This window comes from Penaeus japonicus, unplaced genomic scaffold, assembly GCF_977035675.1.
Source record: "Penaeus japonicus unplaced genomic scaffold, GWHDUDI00000001_assembly GWHDUDI00000018, whole genome shotgun sequence".
Classification (NCBI taxonomy): Eukaryota; Metazoa; Arthropoda; class Malacostraca; order Decapoda; family Penaeidae; genus Penaeus; species Penaeus japonicus.
Window position 1 is genome coordinate 23768683 of NW_028234420.1, and position 23275 is coordinate 23791957.

The window sequence follows — 23275 nt, forward strand, 5'->3', positions numbered from 1 at the left end:
TGGTCGTCGCCGTCGTCCTCTGCCCCTTGGAGCGTCCCATATAGAAAGCCCCCGCTAAGGTTTAGCTGGAGTTTGGCTAAACAGCGTCCGCGAATTGGGGTTAACAGTCGGCCTTAATGACAAACTCTTGTCGGCGTGTCATGGCGTTCGCGTAGCACGGCGTGACGTTATCTGCGACCAGCGAGAGGGCTAGTGTGTGACGTCAGGATATAATTGTCAATAGAACTCTATAATCCTCGTTGTACACTCGGGCGCGGGTTGGACTTCGTTGTACTGTGCCTTTGGTTGCTTGGTTGTAGTTAAGCCGGCGAGGGGACTTGTGTGCGCTCTTGGTTGGGGCGTATGGCTTGATTTTCATTTTTTTTTTTTACTCGCTCTTAACCACCACAGAGTGTGTATTTGTCTCATAGTTTCTGCTGCCCTCATACTTCCTGATTCTTTCTGTTCCTTCCACCTGACCACTTTCTCCGTCTTAAGATGGTAAACAAGATTTCAGGAAACGAAAAAGAAGCAAAAATAGTCCAATATGAGAATCCCTTTGAAACAAAGGAATACAACTACCTTACATCCCCCCTCCTCTCCCACCACCACCCCCTAACCACCCCCGAGTGCCTTCCATTTCCCCATAAAAGGCTAGGCTGCATGTAGCCCCCTCCCCATCCCCTCCCTCCAACCCTATTGCCTAAACCCTTTCCCTGAGAGCACGATCTCAAAATTCGACTGCAAACATATTATTGCAGAGATTATACTGCTCGTCCCCCGCCCCTCCCTTTGCCTTCACCCCACATCTCGCACCTCACACACCCCACACGCATACGCGCGCGCGCACACACACACACACACACACACACACACACACACACACACACACACACACACACACACACACACACACACACACACACACTCTCTCTCTCTCTCTCTCTCTCTCTCTCTCTCTCTCTCTCACTCTCTCTCTTTCTCTTTCTCTTTCTCTTTCTCTTTCTTTCTCTCTCCCCCCTCCCTCCCCCTCTCCCTTCACCTCACACCCACACTCCCTTCCTCTCCACACAGGCAGCAGCACGAATAGAGTTTGCAGGCGCAATCTTAGTAATTGCTTAAGGCCGCCTTGTAATACGATACTTCGTCTGTGTTTCCCCGTAATGAGGCGGCGTGTGACGACTTCCGCTTCGGCAAACATGGCGTTCGGGGGGAGGGGCCGACGGGGAGGAGGGGGGGTCCGTTTGATTTTGATTATTGTTGCTATTATTTCCGTTGAATCACTTGGAACAGCAGGGAGGGAGGGAGGGTAGGAGGAGAGTAGGAGGGAGAGGGAGTGGAAGTCGGGGGAGGGTAGGGGGGAGGGGGAAGGAGGGAACAAGAGATATGAATTTGAATGTGACAAAAGTCGGCTCTGCGTTTCGCATGATTTCACCATGTCGGTGATATTTGCCGTGGCGCAATGAAAATCAGGCTGTGATATTACATAGTTCATTTTAGATCGCGAAAATGTGATGAGAGAACCCTCCTCCCCCCCACCCCCATCTCCCTCTCATCCCCATCACACCCCTCCCTCCCCTCAGGTGCATGAGCTTTTGTGAATTGACTCTAAAACAATTGCGATGGGATTATGTCATTTATTCACACTGCATTATGAATAATACGGCGCCCATACAGCTGTTTGATGCATTTACTCTTTCATCATGGGCCCATGGACGCCTCTTTGATTTTGAGTTATAATCGGCGAATGCTAATTTGCATAAAGCATTTTGGCCAATTTTGATGTTATAAAAATTGCAGGTTCCATGTCGCCATTTCCGCCATTCGTTTCCATTTGCGCTTCCCTTGCATTCATTAATTATTTTATTACTGCCTTTGTTTCATTATTATTCATTCTTTTTTAATTTGGTTCATTCCGTTGACTTTTGGACTAGCCGAGCATAATATTTTGACTCTTAATGCCACTTTTACATTTATGTATGCATACATTATTATTCGCATTTGTTATCCATTTTACATAATCTTAAAATTTCATGAGTACCATTTTTTCTTTATTCATTTTTACTCTTTTTGGAAGGGCGGGGCTTTCGGTTTGTTGTTATTTCGCATATTCCGACTATAGCTGCATAGCAACTTGCATTGCAGTAATAGAAAGGCAGAATAGGTTGTAACTTTATCGTATCTCATTTTATCGCGTATTCGTGCACTTTTATAACTTGATGAGTCGTAAACACATGTAAATACATCTCCCCTCTTGACCCCCCCCCCTTCTTTCTCTCTCTCTCTCACACACACACACAAATATTCATACATACATGCGTATACGCGCGCGCGCGTATACGCATGTAATATGTATACATGTCCGTGTATACATACACTCCTAAAATATATTAGTATATAGTAAGACTTACAATATATATTTTCATTTATAATGAGGTAAGGGTGGGAGCTGCCACTTTGTCGACGAGCTCGAATGTCAGAACGCAATATTGACACCCAAAAGGTTGGTTTTTAGCAGCTGACGGATAGCCTAGGTATCGATTTTTTTCTCTCCCTCTCTTCCCGTCTTTCTCATTTATTGCGCCTTACAGTTCCCGAAAAATCGACGGAGGATAATTAGCTAGGAAGTGATTCTGACTGCTATAATATAGTAACGCTATTCTAAATACGCGAACTTTAGGCGCATAACGCCCTCGGGATGCAGAGAGATTTTTCGAAACGCGCACGTGGACGGAGACAAGCACACGAAAAAGAACCGACCAACATCTGGCAATGCACTGACAAGGTTGCCCAAGATTTTTCCCCTCACTTGTATCTCGGCTAAAAATAGTTCACCTTCAGACCTTGAGTGTCAAATGTTCCGACACAAGACATGAAGGAAACGACACTTCAAGGTGTAGCTAAGAGTCAAACTCCTCAATCGAAAACCGGATTTAAAAAGCGGCCTTTTTCCCTCGCATGTGTGAAAATGGCGAGGTGGCAACTGGGCCTGTGACTCATCGGAGATTGCCGTGTTTGGCGATGCATTTCATTTCTTCCGTCCATTTCCTCTCTCAGTATAAATGAATGAGGGAGCCCTGTATGATAGAGCAATTCTTGTAAACATTGATACGCTACAAAGGGGACTTAAATGAAAATAAGTGCACTTCATCTTAATACTGTTATTGCAGAAGTGAATTTTGTAATAGAATGTTCTATTCTACGAACTTACACATTTCAGAGAGAAAATAATAGTTTAGTTTAGTTTTACCTTTTCAATGGGTTTCCATACCAAATTATTGAATCACGATCTGTATAGAAATAGTACTTATATTAATATCATGACATATTATTTTAAGAAAGAAACCGTACATTTACATTTCGTCATACCTAAAGTTTGGCGAGTGATCTTGTTCACTCAAAGAAAATGGGAGGTTGTTTGGGGTAACTCACGTAGAATGATAGTACATGAATGCTTTCCATTAATAGAGTCTCTCTCTGCCTCTCTTTCTCTGTATGTTGTGTGTGTGTGTGTGTGTGTGTGTGTGTGTGTGTGTGTGTGTGTGTGTGTGTGTGTGTGTGTGTGTGTGTGTGTGTGTGTGTGTGTGTGTGTGAGAGAGAGAGAAACGAAAATGTTTTTACGGATGTAAAAATCTATTTATGAAATTAGTAATCTATTTTGAGTTATGTTGTGTTAGGAGTATCATTGCTTTCTTTCGTTTAAGTAATTTGCATCGCACTTGATGGAATAACTTTGTCTATATAATATTGATAATTGTCGGCTTTTTTCAGTGAGTGAATAAAAATTGAGAGCGTCCCCGTGACTTGCTTTTGGTAAATGTTACGTAAATGTAATAATAGTAATAAAAGCAGTTCTTAAGGAAATTCATAAGTTGATCACATTCAGTAAACGAACTACCAGGAAGTTTTCCCTAATGAGCACTGCATTTTTTTCCTTCGAATTCGTAAGAAGATGGGAGATGTAATTCTCAGTTAACGTAATAGTGACGCTTGTGGTTAAATTCATAGAAAATGAGTTGCAATGAGGAAGCTTTGGTTACATTTACAAAAGTGATGTGACGCGTGTGGTGGTGGTTTGGCAGTCTGTCGCGGTCTATGGCCCTCCCTCAGCACGTTCAAATATGAAATATATTTAATTTAGATACTTGGCTGCATGTATTACTGCATGCATTATATACACAACTATGCCTTTCTTGACATGCATAAGCCCTGTACTAATAATACATTTAGATATTTCTATTTGGCGTGGAAAAAGAGGTTTGGATATTCATCCGGCGGTGTCTGACATCAAGCTAGGCGCGTGCTGTGGTGCTCTTGAGTGATCGTGAAATATTAAACCACCTTTTGTTTATGCTAACACGGCGTATTTATGTTTGTGTTCTGTGCCGAGAAAACAAGAATAAAGAAACTACTGTAAGAGGGATTTCATAGAAAAATGAAAAGCAACATGAAACGCGAAAAAGAAGCACTTATAAATACGATCGAGGAAGGAAAAAAATAGTGCAGACCTGGGGTAGCACGTGGCCTGGTCGCCTGTTTCCCATGTTCCCGCGCTCTCTAGATTATACTGATTTTATTCTGTTTCGGTCTTGATGTGTTCTAGATTACTAGAGATCTGACATTTGTATGTAATTATATTTACGAAGGCGATACTATAACTTTTTTAACCTAGAGATTTCTTGGTTTTCTTGAGATGACAAGAAACATGAGAGAAAGTCAGTTGGATCTCTCTTACTTTCTGGCATCTGTGCGTGTCCACTGCCGAATGCCTTCCTGACAGACTGCAACCACATGCCCCATGGGTATTCTGGTGCCCGTAGTCCAACCCTCCCCTCACCTTTGCGTATCCGCACAACCTTGGCACCCCAGAATAGGGAAACTAGGAAAAATCCAATTTGTATGAGATACTATGAGATTGCATTTAAGATCAGTATACAATTCAGATGCAAAAAGTTTGAAACTTTTTATATATATTTTTGTATTTGCATTTACTTAGAGATAGTGCATACTAGTAATTTAAATCCACAGGAAGATATGCAAAAGTCACGTCATGTTAGCATTCTCCGCTCACAGCTGTGATTGGCTGATAACATGGGGCTCTAGGGTGAAGGCGGGCCGACGCAGCAGGCCTCACAGCCCTTCCAAGAAAGCGGGAAGACGACTCTGTGAACGTTTCAGGGCAGACTCAACTATAATAGACTGCTTTGATATGTTATATCATAATTTGTATTTGGATACACAAAACCCCTTTTATAGATTAATCATGCAATTAGAAGTGGTGATCAGATAGTTTATCGTACTTATGAAATTATAATGTTAGGAAGCGGTATTCATTTGGATAATACTCTCTAAACATGATAAATAATTCATGGTTGTTGCTGCCTCTTATGCAGTTTGACCCTCCTCTCGGCGAGATTAGATTAACCCATGTCAGACTTTCTTGGAAATTTAGCATGTTTGTAATGATGCCAAAGAGTGTGGAAGAAGTTTTACATCGCGTTTGATGCAAAATGTGTTAGGGATTGATACAGTCTGTTAAAATTCATGTTTACAAAAGTTTGCATATATATATATACATATATATATATATACATTATATATATATATATTATATATATATATATATATATTACAGTATATGGTTTTTTGTAATTCTGTTTCAAGTTTGCGTACAAGTTGGGAAACTTGTGAAAAACTGTTTTCTTCTCGATTGGCTAGTGATGATTCATTTTACCCTTGACAGTTTGATATTAAATACGGCAAATGTTTGGCTTTTGATTGATGGAATCCCCGACCCAATGTTAATTGTTTTGGTTCATGGATGCTACAGAGAGAGGGTCTGGAGCTGGCGCTGTTAGGGTTTCGACGTCGTCTGGCAGCGGCCGTCAGCTGCTGCCCCCTGTCGGCCGCGCCTCGAACTAAACAGTAGCCAAAATTAAACCGCGTTAATTTGAATGAGTTACAGTACAGATTTCTTGGAAATGTTTTAATCGTGATGGAAGCATTAGATGAAGTTCTCGGAAACAGAAGGACTTTTTATTCATTTTCAAATAGTGAAAGTACTGCTTTTTCATGCTCGCAAACGTCTCACTAATTATAGTTCAACATATCAGAATATTATGTAGGCTAACATTATATGATGCTGTGCTCAATTATAAATTTAGAGACGATTGTAGTGAGATTGATTTTTCAAGGAAACGGTGGTCCAGGTTAACTAATACGTGATGAATTAATTAATGCCGTAATCATTCCGTCGAGATGAACTAGCGGTGAAACTTAGAGAATATCGATGGGAAAGTGCCATTAACATTTATTCATCAATTCCTATTCCCATCCCAAAGATGAAATTGATCGGCGCGAGTTTCTATCTCAAAGCTCCCGCATGTAAACCCCGATTATCGGCCCCGTTTCCGTAAGCAGTTATTGCCTTGGCTCGTTATCTGCCAGGCCCAGTCCTAAGGGTCGAAGGAAGTCGCGGCCGCTGCGTTGCGCCTCCACTCACGCCTCCTGATTGGCGGAAGGTATCGCTTAGTGGATGGCTCGATGTTCTGATTGGTTCTTCCCTGTCCTAAGGTGACCTGGCCACGCTGCGTCGGATGTGTACGGTGCATGTTACATAAGGGGATGTAATACAACTCTGTGTGTGTGTGTGTGTGTGTGTGTGTGTGTGTGTGTGTGTGTGTGTGTGTGTGTGTGTGTGTGTGTGTGTGTGTGTGTGTGTGTGTGTGTGTGTGTGTTTGAAGAGAGAGAGAGCTATGTATGAGAATAAATTAATGGCAGCACACATATTTTAGCAAATATATTCTGTGAGTCACGTATTGTGATGGCACGGGTTATGGGTGATAGTGATGACACGAACGCTGTTACGAATCAGTTTCATAATAGGACAGGTCATTTGATTCAGAAACGAGTCTCAAGATTTGAAGGAAAACGGTGATAGTAGTTAAAAGTAGTTAACAATAGAAATTGAGAATGCAAAAAACATCTTGTGAACGAAGGATAACATGGGCCTTGTATCTTATTTTTGCTCAAGGAAATCCCGTTTTCAATTAATCACACACACACGCACACACACACACACACACACACACACACACACACACACACACACACACACACACACACACACACACACACACACATATATATAATATATATATATTTTATATATATATATATATATATATATATATATATATATATAATATTATATATATATATATATATATATATATAATATATATATATTTGTGTATGTGTGTTTCTTATTCACATATATGCTATTTTGACTTCCTCTATTAAGTAAGATAACCCCATAAAACTAACTTTGTTTACATTGTTATTCCATCTGAAAAACGCACATTACATAATACATTATAGTTTATTAATGATTTAAGATGTGCTGCCTCTTTCCCTCCACATAATACCAGTACTCTTCTTGCTACTTGCATCACTACCACCGCTGCCATCACTAATTATATTATTGCTAGCAACACCAACAGTATTGATTAATTAGTTGTATTCCCCGCGTATAAGTTAATATGAGTAAATAAATGAAATTATAGTTTTGACCCCGTCTAGTTTTCACTTGTTTAGTTTTATGCGGCTACTAGGTCAGGTGCGATAGGAACTAACGCCTATCAAGCTTTCTATGTAAAGTCGGCGGCGTCGGTACAAAAATGTGGGGCTCTGCGATATGGCAGCTAATAGGAGATTACCTGAACTTATTTGCTAACATCAAGGGTGTACACTTTTAATTTCATTTTCCTTGTGTAAATAATGTGTATTTGAGACTCAAACTTTTCCGTGAACATCCCAGATTGTTTATTACAGTAAACCTCTTCAGGTAAATGCAGCACCTTTCTCGCAAGAGTAGCAGACGGTCTTGAGGAACTGTGATTGGCTGAGGGTATGACGTCATCTTACGTCATCGAAAAGGAACCACGATTTTCCTCCTTTTTCGACCTATTTGGGCTCTCTTGCGTACTACTTTGGGGTAACTGCGCTCTTTCTTCATCTAGACATCGTGTGCGAGCATCTATTTGCACAAATCAAGTTGCTATGCTGCCGTTCGTGCGAAGGGAACGCAAAAGTACCTCGGCGAATGAGAACGCCAGAAAACGTTCCCGCCGCAGACACGTCATAGAATATAGCTTCTATAATGTGTCGTCGTCCGTGTCGGTCCCGTGCGACTCGCGAGCCCCCTCGGTACGTGCGGTGGCCGTGCTGCCAGATAATCGATCCGCCGATTCACTTGGCGTAGACGAAATTCCGCGGACGAGTAATGCCGTAGCACAAAAATCAACGAATACCCAGTCACTGCCATATAGTTGTGTTCATGAATCGATACGGGTACAAGTGTGAATACTTATTGTTCCTATATAAGGTGATAAAAAGGCGTTAGAGTGTGTGTGGCGGCCGAGAAGTGACGTATTGTGCCGAGCGTTGTAGTGTGGGATTCGCGTGAACGTTTGTTGAAGTTGGGTCTCTCTCTGGATTTACTGCACAGGTGAGTCTGTTTAGTGGGTCAGCTGCCTTTCTGATAAGGCCTCCTTACCTTCTACGAACATAACGCAGTGACGAAAGCAAGAAAAGTGTAACTAGCAAAGGTTTTTGTGTGTGTGATCCGTCCGTGAGGTAAACAGTGTCTAGGTTGGTGGTACCTCGAACGGATTCCTCCTTCGTATATTTATAGATTGTCGTCTCCCCCTTGTGACTGCTCCATGCGAGACAAACAAACACTTGACTTGTGCAACTCGTTTCTTGCTATGGTACGGTTATTTAGGCGTCACGTCAACCATAGTTTCGTTTTCTTTTGTGTTCTTATCATTTGTGTGGGAGTGTGAAGCTGTTCACTTGATGCCCAGGACAGATATCAGTGGAGGTTTTGACTCGTGGCATGTTTTTTTCCTCAAATATACGAAGGAGATGTATATATGCGTACGGATGTACGCATTTATGTTTATAAACGTACATACACGCAAAAACATGTACACACATGTACACACATGTACACACATGTACACATACTCACTCATTCATTCTCCACCCCCATCACACGCACACACATACGCTTACGCATAAGCACACACACACACACACACACACACACACACACACACACACACACACACACACACACACACACACACACACACACACACACACACACACACACACACACTCACTCACTCACACTCACTCACTCACTCACACTCACTCACTCACTCACTCACTCACTCAATATATACACACACACACACACACACACAGATATATATTTATTTATTTATATATATATATTTATTTATTTATTTATTTATATATTTATTTATTTATATTTATATTTATATTTATATTTATATTTATATTTATATTTATATTTATATTTATATATGTATTTATATATATGTGTGTGTGTGTGTGTGTGTGTGTGTGTGTGTGTGTGTGTGTGTGTGTGTGTGTGTGTGTGTGTGTGTACACACACACGTACGCATGTACATACACGCACACACACACACACACACGCACGCACGCACGCACGTACGCACGCAGGCATACGCACACACATGCACACGCACACAGGGACACACGTATGGACACACGCACCAACAAACAAAAATATACACACACATACACTCCCTACACGCAGATATAGAGCCATACCCATATCTACACCTTTACCTTTAATTATTCCTATACCTATATAAATGCTTAGGCAGACACACAATCACCATACATCAACATGCACTCCAATACCCATATGCATATACTCATACACCTGCACCCACACCTTATCCTATCCCACACATAGATATCCAAACGTCTTGTCAGGGTGTAAGAGTATGCTCTTTCTACGCATGCGTGACTGGGTAACAAAATCGTTTATCACCTTTCTTTTTGATGCTACATTATCACAACCTGCAGTTTAATCGCCATTGTTGTTTTTTTATCTGTAATCTCGTCTTCCTGTCGAACCAGGTTTTATCTATATTTGTAGTTACTTAGATTAACAGTGACGATAGTGGTAGTTGCTATGCAGAACACACCCTCAACAATATTTTAAGTGGTATTTACCTATAGTAACAAAATATTATATAAGATTGAAGAAAGATTGACTAACAGGCATAGACACAGTTGAAAGTAAATACTCGCAATGGGCAAAAATGACAGAAATGTATGAGCAATAAGGTACATTTACACGAACCACCGCGTGTAAAGCACAAACCTAATTGCTCTGAGGCCTAAACGTAAACATAAAAGTCACGTGACAGCGCAACACGTGTGCTTGCAGCGTGGCGCCACGCTGTCCAGCCCATGGGCCCTGGGGCTAGTGTGCTGCCTTGACTTCTTGTTTTCGTTGCTGAGTATTCTGAGATAGCAGAAATTCATTGATTAAAAAAAAAACTTCCGTCTCCTTTGGTTGCTCATATTTGGAGTCTGGTTAAACAGTATTGTAAGTCATATTTTTATAATACTCATAGAAATGTACCTTACGTACAGGTTATCTCTTGCTAAATTGTTCGAATAATATGACAACTTGGGAGAACCGGCGTGTCTAGGTGGCGGTTAGGAACCGTCAGATAACCTTGTGAGTGGGCTCATGCGCTGCGATCTTAGGATCCCGCCATTTTACTGAGTTCAACCAAGGTTGTTCATTTCAACTTCCTTTGTAGGTGTTGTAAGGTCCGTTACTATCATATTGGTCCATGTACTTGGACAAGTTAGAAATAGCCTGTCGGGCAGCACATGAAAGTACCAAATTTGATAGGATCCTCAGTGACCTACTAAGGGAGATAGGCAAAACTCATGCGGAGGCGGGAGGCAAAGGACCCGGTCACACCGCCATGGGCGCTCGTCTGCGAGAGCTGCCGACGCTGCTTCTAGTGCCCGCTCTCTCACTTGCTGTCTGGGAGAAGAAACACGTACGCACACGTAAAGCGCGAGGCTTGGATTCTTCTATATCTGTGCGATTGTATTCCTCGAATGGGAACAGGAAAGCATTATGTAGCCATCGAACATGGATTATACAGATTCTGCCTAGAATATTTTCTATTTTCCGACCTTTCTCTTAGTAAAAGCTCCACGTGTTTGATAAACTGCGCGGCATTTATTGACACGAGGTTCTCATCCAGGTAGGCCTATCCCGTGGGATCTGTCCCCCCACCCCAGTCATTCTTTACCTGTCATTTGTATATTATCCGGAGCGAGCGACCCGCTATGTCTTCCTGTTACCCGACTTTCCCTGGGCTCGGAGCTCAAACTCGAGCACTGTTGCCACTAAAGCAGCTTCCACCGCCTTCATCGTATCAAGTAACGTGGCGTTATACGTAAAAAGAAAATCGCCGGCGAGGGTGAATTGTGTTCATTAGTGGGGAACATTTTTGGTTAACTCATATTGATGTTTATAACTTGGACATGTTTGAATGAGACACTTTCCCGGGGCTGGCAACCATGTAACTAGTTGTGGATTATCATTAGGCTTCCCTTCCTGGCGCGCTCTATAGGATGGAGACTCCTGTAGGACCCACGATGACCTCGAGGGCACGGAGAGCAAAGAAGGAAGTGGGGCCCAGCCTTTGTCAGACCAACTGTTCCTCTTTGTAGACTTCTTTTATCCTGTATTAGGCGGTGGTTTTTTAAAGGGGATTTTCGGTCATTTATGATATTTTTCGGGTGGTTGGTTGGTTGGATTGCCTGCCTGCTTGCTCTAATTTTGGTCCTCCATAGCCCAGTGTGCGAGTAGCAGGGGCGCGTCATGGAAGTCGCGTTGTGCTCCTCTGGGAATATTGGCGTCACAAGGAAAGAAAAAGAAAACATGGAAACCAGGAAAACATGTTCAGTGAAGGTGAATCTTTTTTTTCTTCCTTTTTTTCTGAGACAAAGGTTGCATTTAAGGTATACATTGCGTTTATATATGTGCGTGTGTCCATGGAATGAATCAATTGTCTAATAAAACATAAGTTATGAATTCGGAAAATAGATAATTTATCAGTCGGGACGCTTGATAAGTAATTTCATATTAAAGAAAAGAAAGAAATAAAAAGAAAACTTGCCAAGAGAAAGTCATTCTCGAATGTGGTGTGGAACGTGGAGTAACTAACCATGTGGGCATTTCTGATCGTAGGAGGGTCCGTTGGAATCATCTGGCACGTTTGGACGGCATTACTAGTCAGATCGTCTTCCCGAGGGACGGACCCGTGGTGCGTTTGATAACAATGTAAACCCGAGTGCTATCCGTGGGCAGCGGCTACAAACGGTGAATGGCGATGCGGTGACATATTCCAAGGCAGTACTTTGAGCGTCCTTCAGCTCTCGGAGGCACGAAATCTGTTTGGCATTTCCCGTCTTGTGCAGCCTGCCCTCCGAATGGGGCTCACGGCAGCTTCCCTGTTGAGTGAAGCGACCTTGAGCGGGTGTGACGGCATGTCCGAGTTGACGGGAGGCCAGTGACCCAGCCGCGGAGGGGGGAGGACGAGTTGGGTGACGCAGAGGAGGGGAGAAAGTGGAGGGGAAATACAGTTACACTTGCACCATGAGCATCTCAAGGTCAAGAGGGTGGTGTATTATTCTTCTGCAGGGCCCCTTCGCTGCATGGGTGGGTTCCTGCAGAGAGCTAGCATAGAGGCGAAATTTCCCTACAGACAACCCCCCTTCCCCCACTGCCACAATCACCTGTTGAATTAGGGTGAAGGAAGAATGACATTTAAATGCTGCTCCGAGTGGCAGGGGCGCCTAAGGGTGGTATTTGTGTGCCACCCTCCCCCACACTTCACCTTACCCTAGGGTGTGAGAGGAACTCCCCTTCCCCCTCCTGTTCTCAGCGAGGGGAGGGAAGTAGGGGAAAGTTCGCACGCCGAATACACACTTATCGCGCCCGCGGGTAAGGGCGGTTGCACTGTGCTCTGGGGCCTGTAGTCACGTGGTCTTGTTTGTAAACAGAGCCGCACATGGCTGTAGAACATCTGATCATAAGCTGACCCAATTAAGAGTAATAATTACAAAGCACTTGTAGACCACGTGAGCTTGTTTACAAACAGTAGACTAGTGATGATGGAGATGCCGCTGGAGGGTGATGAAGGTCGTCATTCTGCTAGGCGACCGCCAGACATGCCCCAGACACTTGCCAGGCTACCCGCCTTTACCACCTTCCCGCCCTGCCAGTTTCAACCCCCCTCCCTCCTCTCCCTCCCCTCCCCGCCTGGGGTCTCTTGTCTCGTCATCCTTGCAAGGACGTCAAAGGGAACACTGTCTCTTCTTTAACATAAGAAATATTTGAAAGAACTTTGCGATTTTTCCTTGTAGGAAATGCATGTAAGATCATTTTATTTCTTCAAAAATGTAATCTTGTTTGATCATGAATGCTAAATGTGTTTCTCTCTTTCGCAGACTCCCCGCGGCGAGAAGATGGAGCGTCGACAGGCCGGCATGGGTGCTATGATGCCTTTCTTCCCCGGTCCCGGCATGGGCGAGCAGCCGCCCCTGCCGCCCCCAGAGATCCCGCCCTTCCCACACATGAGGGAGCGCTTCCCCAACGCTGTATGGGGAGGCGAGGCACCACAAGGGCAGTGGCCGCCCCCGTTCCACCCCCCAAGCTTGGGCCACCCACCCATGGGTCACCCGCCCCCACCACCTCCACCACCACATCAATTCGGCCAGTTCGAGCCCCGTCAACCCATGTTCAATTTCCCCGGTGGGCCTAACGGGCCCCCCGCTCCCCCCGCCCCCAGTGTACCAGTCTCGCAGTTCAACAGTCAGTTCAACGGACAGTTCAACGCCCCCGGCGAGAATGGCACTGCGGGCTACGTGCCGCAGGGACACTTCTCCCCCCAGACGCCGCAGACGTCCGTCCCCGCCTTCGCGAGTGGGCCGCCCAACGGTTTCCTCACGCAAAACCAGGGAAACGGGGTAGTGGGGGGTTCGTCCCCCCATCCCCACCGCTACCCAGGATCTAACGACTTCCATCAGCAGCAACAGCAGCAACAACAGCAGCAGCAACAACAACAGCAGCAACAGCAGCAGCAGCAACAACAACAGCAGCAGCAGCAGCAGCAGCAACAGCAGCAACAACAACAGCAGCAGCAGCAACAGCAGCAGCAACAGGGTGGCATGTTCAAGTCCCCTATGGCATCGCCTGCAGTGTCGGCGCCCGAGGCGTCGCCTGTCACGGGAGGGTTCACTATGACGACGCTGCCGTCCCCTCATGCCCCTCACACGCCTCACGCTCCTCACACCCCTCATACAGCCGATCACCCAAACGAGAAGCCTGGGTACCCGCCGCCTCCCCCCACGCAGAGTTTACTCGGCTCTAGAGTGTCTGCGGGCGGGTACTCGGGTCAAACTATGGAAGGGGGTGCGGGCGTGCCCCAGGCAAGCCCACACGGCTCCGTCAGTGTGCAGAGTCGACTGAAGAACATGATTATGTCCCGGCAAGGTGGCTCCGCGTATCCTGGCGGGGGCGTGGACTCTCCGCCCTTGGGCGAGGTGCACTTCTCCGGGCACGTCGCTGCCGTGACCAGCGTGGCCAATGCCGAGCCTGCGCACATGCACGAATCTCTCAAAATGGCCCAGAATTTTTTAGCCTATAGGACTGCAGAGCCTGGCCCGGGCTCTGTAGTCCATGCCAACAGTAGTGATGTGAAGGGCGGTGTGGGGACCGTAAATACCCATACCAACACTAACAGTAGTAGTGACCCTCCGACCACGGAAGGGACACTGCTGCGGGGGTTAGCGCCCCCTCAAAACTGTCAAGTTAGTGGACATACCAGTAGTGAAAATGATCAAGGTAACAGTGAAATTGACACTGAAATAAAGAAAGAAGTTATTGATGATGTGGAAATGAAGGAAGAATTAGCTAAAGTTAGCGATGATATTGAAATGAAAGATGTAGAAAAGAAGGAAAGTGAAGATGCGAAACCTAACGAAGAAGTAAAAGTGGAACAAAAGGAAGAATTGCAGGAGGAACAGGCCGCCGCTTGCCCGACCGACAGCATAGCACCCAAACCTCCGGACCAGCTGGGCCCAAGAACACCACCAGCTGGGGACTCCGAGGACGATTTCGGAGTGAGGAACACAGAAACCAGCCGCCCACAAAACCTTGGAGAGAAGTTGTCAGTGTACGACTTCCCAGACAGTCCAGACTCGATCCAAAACCGCCAGGATTTTCGGTTTGGCAGGGTCAGGGGGGCAGGACCGCCGTCGTCGCGGCCTGCGTGTGCTAGTGTGCCCGGAGCCGGACGCCCCGGGCCACTTGCAGCCACCCCCGTGGGGCCTAAGACGCCACCTCGGCACCACATACCAACTCCTCCAGTTTGTATAGGACCGCCAAGGCCCCCGGGTCCCCCTGCCTCTGCCTTCCAGCCTCGCAACGAGTCAGACTCCAGTCAGTATTCGTCCAATAACACCAGCACACTCGCCAACCACACCAAGACAACGCCATGCCAACAAAGTGCTGCCAATTCGACCCCTGGTAACCAGCAATCCTTGCAGCATCAGAAGCAGCAGGTGAACTTGCATCAGTCTGTAAGTGCAGTTCCACCCGCCACATATCACTCGGAGAGTCATCAGTCTCATGTCCAGCCAAGTCAAGCTGAAGCGCCCTCCCCTTCGACGCACTCGACCGCGCCGCAAACGACACCCAGTCAAGCCGACGCCTCCGATGGCTCCCGGAACACTCCTCGGGTGAAGACGGAGAGTCCTCACCCCCAGCAGCAGCCGGAGCAAGAGCCGCAGACACAACCACAAGCGCAGACAACCGACGCCGTCCAAGAAGGTCCTAAGAAGAACCCAGACCTGGAGGCCCGCAAGGAGCGCCTTCGTCTAAACGAGCTCAACGTACCTCGATGTTCATGCATTGTCCCCCCTGGTGAGTACAAAGCACTCGCTTCGCCGTAGAAAGATGACGCCAAATGTATTTGCAGGGAGCTAGACGCAGTACCTTCTTTGACTTTACCTTGATTGCTAAGCTCATTCATTTCCTCCTCATGTTTGTGCTGCATGTCTTGCTTTGTATGTAAATGGTACAAGGGACCATCTATTGAAGCTTTGTAATATTTACTTTTTTTCTATTTCTTAAAACAATCAAATATGCTTGATTTTTTATCATTGACTGATTCTATAAGGTTTTTACAGACTCTTAGATAAAAATATATTAAATAAAACAAATTAATTAATTGTATTCAGTATTAGTATTAGTATTTCTACTCTAAGAAGTAATTTTAATGGAATGCATAAATGGTCGATACGGCCACCATGCATTTCTTCGCTAGGAGCATGTAAATGTGCATGTGGTCGTGATAACCATTCGGCTGAAAGATACTCTTTGTAGGATTTAGTTTCCTATTTTGGGGGGATTTGGCTTCTTATATTTTTATGCCAGTGGCTATGCAATAGATAGTTATTTCATTTTTTCGTTGTTTAGCAAGAGCATGAAATGCAGTCCTGGAATCCAATCATCCCATGACCGGTTGGACGCTGAGGGGGCGGAGGAGAGGGAGGGTTGAGGGTTAGACTAGGGGATGAATGGTAGAGAAAGGCAATTATAAATATTCATAAATCATTTTTAAATCATACAAAGAGCAATTGGCTTGAATCGAGTTCCATTTTCGCGGTCCATTTAACTCTGCGCGATATTTCATTCGAGAGAGTGAATAGCGCAGGGTGAAAAATGGCTAGGCTAATCTGGGCTCTATGCAAGGACCAAGAGGGAGAGAGGGAGAGAGAAGAGAGAGAGAGAACGGGCGAGCTAGGGGGACAGTAATTAGTGATAAAGAAGGGAAGCATGAATAGAAATCAAGAGAATGAAGCTTTAAAAAAGGGAAATGCCAACAGTTAGGCGGCCGGGTTGAAGATATGGGAGGTTGATGTAAAGCAACACATCAAAGGGGCCCAAACTGATTGGCGGCTGGATTTGAAAGGGGGTGTATATCAAATTTATATTTACATTAGAGCAGAGTCGTTATTAAAATACACGTGAGAGAGAGAGAGAGAGAGAGAGAGAGAGAGAGAGAGAGAGAGAGAGAGAGAGAGAGAGAGAGAGAGAGAGAGAGAGAGAGGGAGGGGGGGGGGGGGACTGGGTCAAAATGAGAGAGGAAGTGAGTAATGAGTGAGTTCCCTCCCTCTCCCTCTCCCTCTCCTCCCTTTCCCCCCTCTCCTCCCTTTCCCCCCTCTCCCTCTCTCTCCCCCCTCTCTCTCTCTCTCTCTCTCTCTCTCTCTCTCTCTCTCTCTCTCTCTCTCTCTCTCTCTCTCTCTCTCTCTCTCTCTCTCCCTCTCTCTCTCTCTCTCCCCCCCCCTCCCCCCCCCCCCCTCTCCCCCCCCCCCCCCCCCCCCCCCCCCCCTCCCCCCCCCCCCCCCCCCCCCCCCCCCCCCTCTCTCCCTCCCTCTCTCTCTCCCCCCCCCCCCCCCCTCTCCCCCCCCCCCCCCCCCCCCTCTCTCTCATTTTCCCTCTCTCCCTCTCCCTCCACCTCCACACTCGCGTATACATAAATGCTCATGCGAGTACGTGTGCGAGTGTGTATAATGTTGTGAGTGAAATGAATGACCTTGCCAGTTCTCCTGGCGATGCCCCCACTCAGCCGTTGTTTTATTTTGGGGACTCGGGTACTTGGGTTCGAAGGAGGAGGGCTGGGGAGGTGTAAGTCTAGTCTGTTTTTTCAGTTGCGCATAATGTTCCTGTGAATGCTATTATCATAGGTTGTCTCCTTCTCTAATTATGAATTGTCATTATACAGATTGAATGATTGGGTGGTTAGTCTCTTCATTGCGTGATTCGAAATTGATCTGTGGTTGCAAGTTTATAAATTATTTCATTTAGAAGAGGATGTCTCGATGGGGAGATCAGACTAAAGGGGATTTCTAGTGGGAAGATACCATATCCTAACGGGGCAGCGTGGAAAACGTTTCAAAGCTACGCCCGGATCGATATTTTTTACCTCGCATCCTCACTCTATATCCTTAACTGATGCTGAGGCGTATATCCCGATTGTCCAGCGGATTTTGTGGAAGCTGATGAGTGACCCTTTGGAAAATTGTCCGCCGCCTCCCCCCTCCTTAAAAAAAAGGAACGTGCACATCTTCATCTAGGAGGAGGATAATAATGATATATGTGGAAGAGGAAGTCACAGCCAGAACCGCCAATTAGGACGAAAGCGCGTGGGGCGAGGCACGTGTTCTGTGCCACGCGTTATTGCCCAGATATCGATCCAGGCTCCCTAAAGCCACGCCGCTGGGGCTCATGTGTAGGCTTAGCTTCTCTCTCTCTCTCTCTCTCTCTCTCTTTCTTTCTTTCTTTCTTTCTTTCTTTCTCTCTCTCTCTCTCTCTCTCTCTCTCTCTCTCTCTCTCTCTCTCTCTCTCTCTCTCTCTCTCTCTCTCTCCCCCTCTCTCTCTCTCCTCTCTCTCCCTCTCCCTCTCTCTCTTCTCCCTCTCTCTCTCCCTCTCTCTCTCTCTCTCTCTCTCTCTCTTTCTCTCTCTCCTTCTCTCCCGTCTCTCTCTCTTTTCTCTCTCTTCTCTCTCTCTTCCTCTTCTCTCTCTCTCTCTCTCTCTCTCTCTCTCTCTCTCTCTCTCTCTCTCTCTCTCTCTCTCTCTCTCTCTCTCTCTCTCTCTCTCTCTCTCTCTCTCTCTCTCTCCCCCCCTCCCCCTCCCTCTCTCTCCCTCTCTCTCCCCCTCCCCCTCACTTTCCCATCATTATGGTAAAATATATATATGTATGCTGGATTTTGTCTTTATGCTCTAATTATCGAGCGATAGCCGAAGGGAGAATCATATTTGTTTTTATGGAACTCCTATGTTAACCATACTGGAATAGATCAGCACCCGGAAGGTTACACATGAAACAAACACACACACACGCACACACACACACACACACACACACACACACACACACACACACACACACACACACACACACACACACACACACACACACACACACACACACACACACACACACACACACGAAATACGTACTGTCGTACACAGCTGCAGCAGGTGTGGCACATCAGTTCCACAGCTGTTCGGCAACAACCCCGGTACTGTCTCCGGTGGACACTTCTTTGTCACACCCAGGGTTGAATAGCGATTTTAACCGGGCAACAGACACAGGAAGTATGTGATGCATTACATGCAGTGTTGGATGCACGCCCCCCCCCCCCCTCTATCTAACTATCTATCTATCTATCTATCTATCTATATTTCTATCAATTGTTTATGCACATTTCCCTGTTCCGACATAATAGTGCAGACCAAACTGCAACACGATTGCATATTGTTATATGTTGTTCATTAAGACGGCCGTCTGGTTGGGACGCGCGTAAACATTAGACAGCCTGGCGTCGCTACCAGCCGAGCGCGGTAATGAGACGGCCGTCCTGCGCACGTGTCCCGGCGGCCTGCATAAATTACGGTCGCCGCTGCCGGGACGGGAATCCGGACGCCGGGAGCGAAATGTGCCTCTTTCATTGCGTTTCGTCGCTACTACGATGCTACGGGAAGTTCAGTTATTATTATTTTTAAAGGAAATAATCGTGAGATGGATATAGCCTTAGTCTCTGCAATTGTTCGTGTGTTTGAGATCTCTTTGCTGGCGTAAAATTTCGTTTTCAGTAGATTGTAAATTTATGAAGGAAAAGTCTCATTATAGTTTGTGTATGGATCAATAATTACTTCTAATTTCTTAAAGGAAAATGAAATAGATGCATCTGATTTTGAGATTCGTTGAACGTAATGCAGTGAATGGATCTGATTATGCCTTTGTTGAACATTATCAATGTTCATTATCCTCTGAATTGCATCCCAAATTGAAGCAGTTTTATCGATACATATTAATATCGGCATTAAACGTAGTGCACGCTTTGGCTGTCCTCGCATTGCATATGATGATTAGCCGGCAGCCACTAAAAGGCTCGCGTTGGCAACTCTTGGATCGTATGATAACAAACGCCAAGCTTTGGTAACACTGTCAATCAATATGGTAATACTTTTGATGTTAAATGTTCAAATTTAAATTAATTACATGCTCGTTTAAATCTACCTCTGCAAATGTGAATTTGTCTGATGCATCGGGAATGAAGAGCTTTGCATAGTGAGCCGGTCATGCGCGGAGCCGAAACGCGAAACAGTGTGGAAGTAAATGTCTCGCCAAGAGAAAATGCGAAACAATATGGAAATGATGTCTTGTCATGAGAAAATGCGCGCAGAACTCCCTGCCTGAAAATCAATATTGGACGGACAGTTTGCAGGGGGTGGGATTAGAGAATGCTAAACCCGTGGGCGCATATGGGCGGAATTCCTCTGTTGCCACCCATACACCGCCCATAATTGCTTTAGGTATAAAAAGATCAGCATTAGCCTTCCTGTCTGTGACTGCTTGCAACCATAGCAAGCGAACTCTGTCTCTATGCAGCCCAGTCGATGTGGCTCATCGTAGAATACCATTTGATGAGTTTGATCACGGGAAAGTGTTTCTATATCTCGTGTAGGTCATAAACAAGCTAGGTTTATGAACGGGATAAACTAGATCAGGCGATATGATGGGCGAGACCACTTCATATGAAAGTGCGTAGTACAAAGTGGAGCATTGTGTGAATATTATACAGTATATCCCATTGTTAGGTCATCCAAGCTTGCCCTCCTTGATATCGATATCAGAATATTTGTGATGTAACTGATGCCTTTTAGAATTCAAATTTAATCCCTTGGAAGATCATAGAGATGTGTAATGTTCTATAGGTTCACTACATAATATTTGGCATATGCTGTCGGAATTTACTTCAGCTTCATATTTTGATAATCTGTGCTATCCATGAATGTTATAGGCAAAATATAGATGTGTACTCTAAAGGCAGCCATGCAGAATTTAATGCTGATTAATTAGCTTTCACCCTTTACTTTTTATATGATGTATGATAATTCAGTACATATGGAAATGATGTTTATCTTTGAAATGTAAAATTCAAATGGCATGGGGCTCATAGAGACAGTCTATATCCATCAATATATCTTTCTATCTGCACACACACACACACACACACACACACACACACACACACACACACACACACACACACACACACACACACACACACACACACACACACACACACACACACACACACACACACACACACACACACACACACACACACACACACACACACACACACACACACACACACACACACACACACACACACACACACATATATATTCATTCTATATATAATGGACCTATGTATAAATGTATGCATATTTTTTTATCTTGATGATGATAGCAGTCTATATGAATTATGGATTAAGACAGCTGTTTTTCAGTGCATGTTTGTATATATTTCTGCATCCTATTTCACAATTTGCCTGCTTCTATGGATATTAGGCTAGCATGCTTTGCAAGTGCCAGTTGCTCTGCATCTGTGACTGCTGATTGTTGTGGTGAAACTACATGTAACAGGTAGGCTAAATGCTTTGATTTTATCATATATACTATTTTGTTTCTTTTCTTGAATTCCAACTTGATTTTGATTTGATTTTCACATTACATTTGATGGAATGCTTAATTTCTCAAAGTTGAGTATTTTAAAATTTGCCCAATATTCAGAGACCAGTGTAATGATATATTTTAGCAGGCAGTGTTGACAATATATGAAAGGAAAAATCTAATACTGACTCATGAAATTTTAGGAACCCCTGACCCTGGCCCCATATACAGCCACCTTGGTGCTGCATCTACTCTGCTAGAACTGCGGAGTATTCTCGAACGGCAGACTGGCTTTGTCGGCGCTGCCGTGAGGCTAGAAAAGGTTATCTACACTGGGAAGGAAGGAAAAACCGATGCCGGATGTCCACTTGCCAAGTGGGTAAGTAGTCTCAGAGAATCAAGTCTGTTATTGTTGTTAGTATTACTAGTTGAGTAATGGGACTATTGGTATTTTTAAAGTGGTTAAACAATGGGAAGTGTCTATTTAAAAGCTTTTAATGTTACTCGAGATTGTGCATTCAATGAAAATTGCAATTATGTGGTTAATTTAACTTGTGCCATTTCTTTTTGGTTTTGATTTTCTTTTCTTATTAAAGGTTAAAACAAATAGTTTCAAATTATTAATGACGGCAATGATTACATGGCTATATTACTTATAGGTGATACGCCGTGGGGGTCCTGAGGAGAAGATGCTTGCCATTGTGAAGCACCGAGTAAAACATACCTGTTCATCGGCATGGATAGTAGTTGCAATGGTAGCATGGGAAGGGATGCCTCAGCCTGTTGCAGATGACCTTTACTCTATGCTTGTCTACAAACTCAATAAGTTTGGATATCCAACAGAAAGAAGGTAAGCCTACACTTGGCACTATTACATATAGGGTTACATTATCAATATTTTCTTGGCTCTTCTTTGATGGTATATTTACAAATCTGAGAAATATGCTGTAATATTCATTTCTTATTGAGAATGGAAAACAATTGTATATTATTCCTAGTCCATTCTGGAGGTAAGATAGATTTTGTGTATATTTCGTAACTAATGTTACATCACAAATTTCATACCTTATTATACCATTTTCAGGTGTGGTGTAAATGATGAGCGCACATGTATCTGTCAAGGTTATGACAAGGAAACCTGTGGTGCTTCCTTCAGTTTCGGATGTTCCTGGTCAATGTACTATAATGCTTGCAAGTATGCACGCAGTAAGATAGCAAGAAAATTCAAGCTTTCAGATGAGCAGGAGGTGAGTTCATAGTTTAATATTCTGTATGTATATAGAAGGCTGTTAGATATATATCATAGATACTATAAAGTATATAAATTAGATGTTTTAATATATGATGAATCTTTTTCAGGAGAAGGAAGTTGAAGAGAAACTACAAGGTTTAGCTACAATTATAGCTCCTTTGTATCAAAAGTTTGCACCAGAATCCTACTTGAACCAAACAGCATTTGAAGACGACAGCATAGAGTGTCGCCTAGGCTACAAACCTGGACGGCCGTGGACAGGTGTCACAGCATGTGCTGACTTTTGTGCTCATGCACATAAGGACCTCCATAACATGAACAATGGTTGCACAGTAGTGGCAACTCTCACCAAGCACCGTGGATTTGCCAAGCCAGATGATGAACAACTTCATGTTTTACCTCTGTATATCCTGGATCCCACTGATGAGAATGGAACATACGATTCATACCATCAGAAGGTCCAGTCAGGTGCTCTAGAGGTGCTAAAAAAGTAAGTGGCCTGTGATGTTTTCAATTTTGGGCTTTTTCATATTGATGATATATTGTAAGACTGTTTTATTTTATGTTTTGT

At 44.6% G+C, this 23275-nt stretch overlaps 1 protein-coding gene across 6 annotated transcripts in view; it reads left to right on the forward strand.

Annotated features, from left to right (window-relative positions):
* The window catches only part of Tet (Ten-Eleven Translocation (TET) family protein), a 171883-nt gene that overhangs the window by 140639 nt on the left and 7969 nt on the right, over positions 1-23275 (forward strand). For 3 of the 6 annotated variants that reach the window (XM_086546788.1, XM_086546789.1, XM_086546787.1), the window contains exons 3-7: positions 13369-15844; positions 21656-21831; positions 22112-22302; positions 22537-22699; positions 22812-23194. In XM_086546788.1, coding sequence (XP_086402914.1) covers positions 13369-15844; positions 21656-21831; positions 22112-22302; positions 22537-22699; positions 22812-23194 — 3389 coding nt within the window. Of the gene's footprint in view, positions 1-8025; positions 8489-10405; positions 11828-13368; positions 15845-21655; positions 21832-22111; positions 22303-22536; positions 22700-22811; positions 23195-23275 lie in introns of those variants that run through there. The other 3 variants (XM_043000371.2, XM_043000387.2, XM_043000378.2) reach the window with 3 other exon arrangements.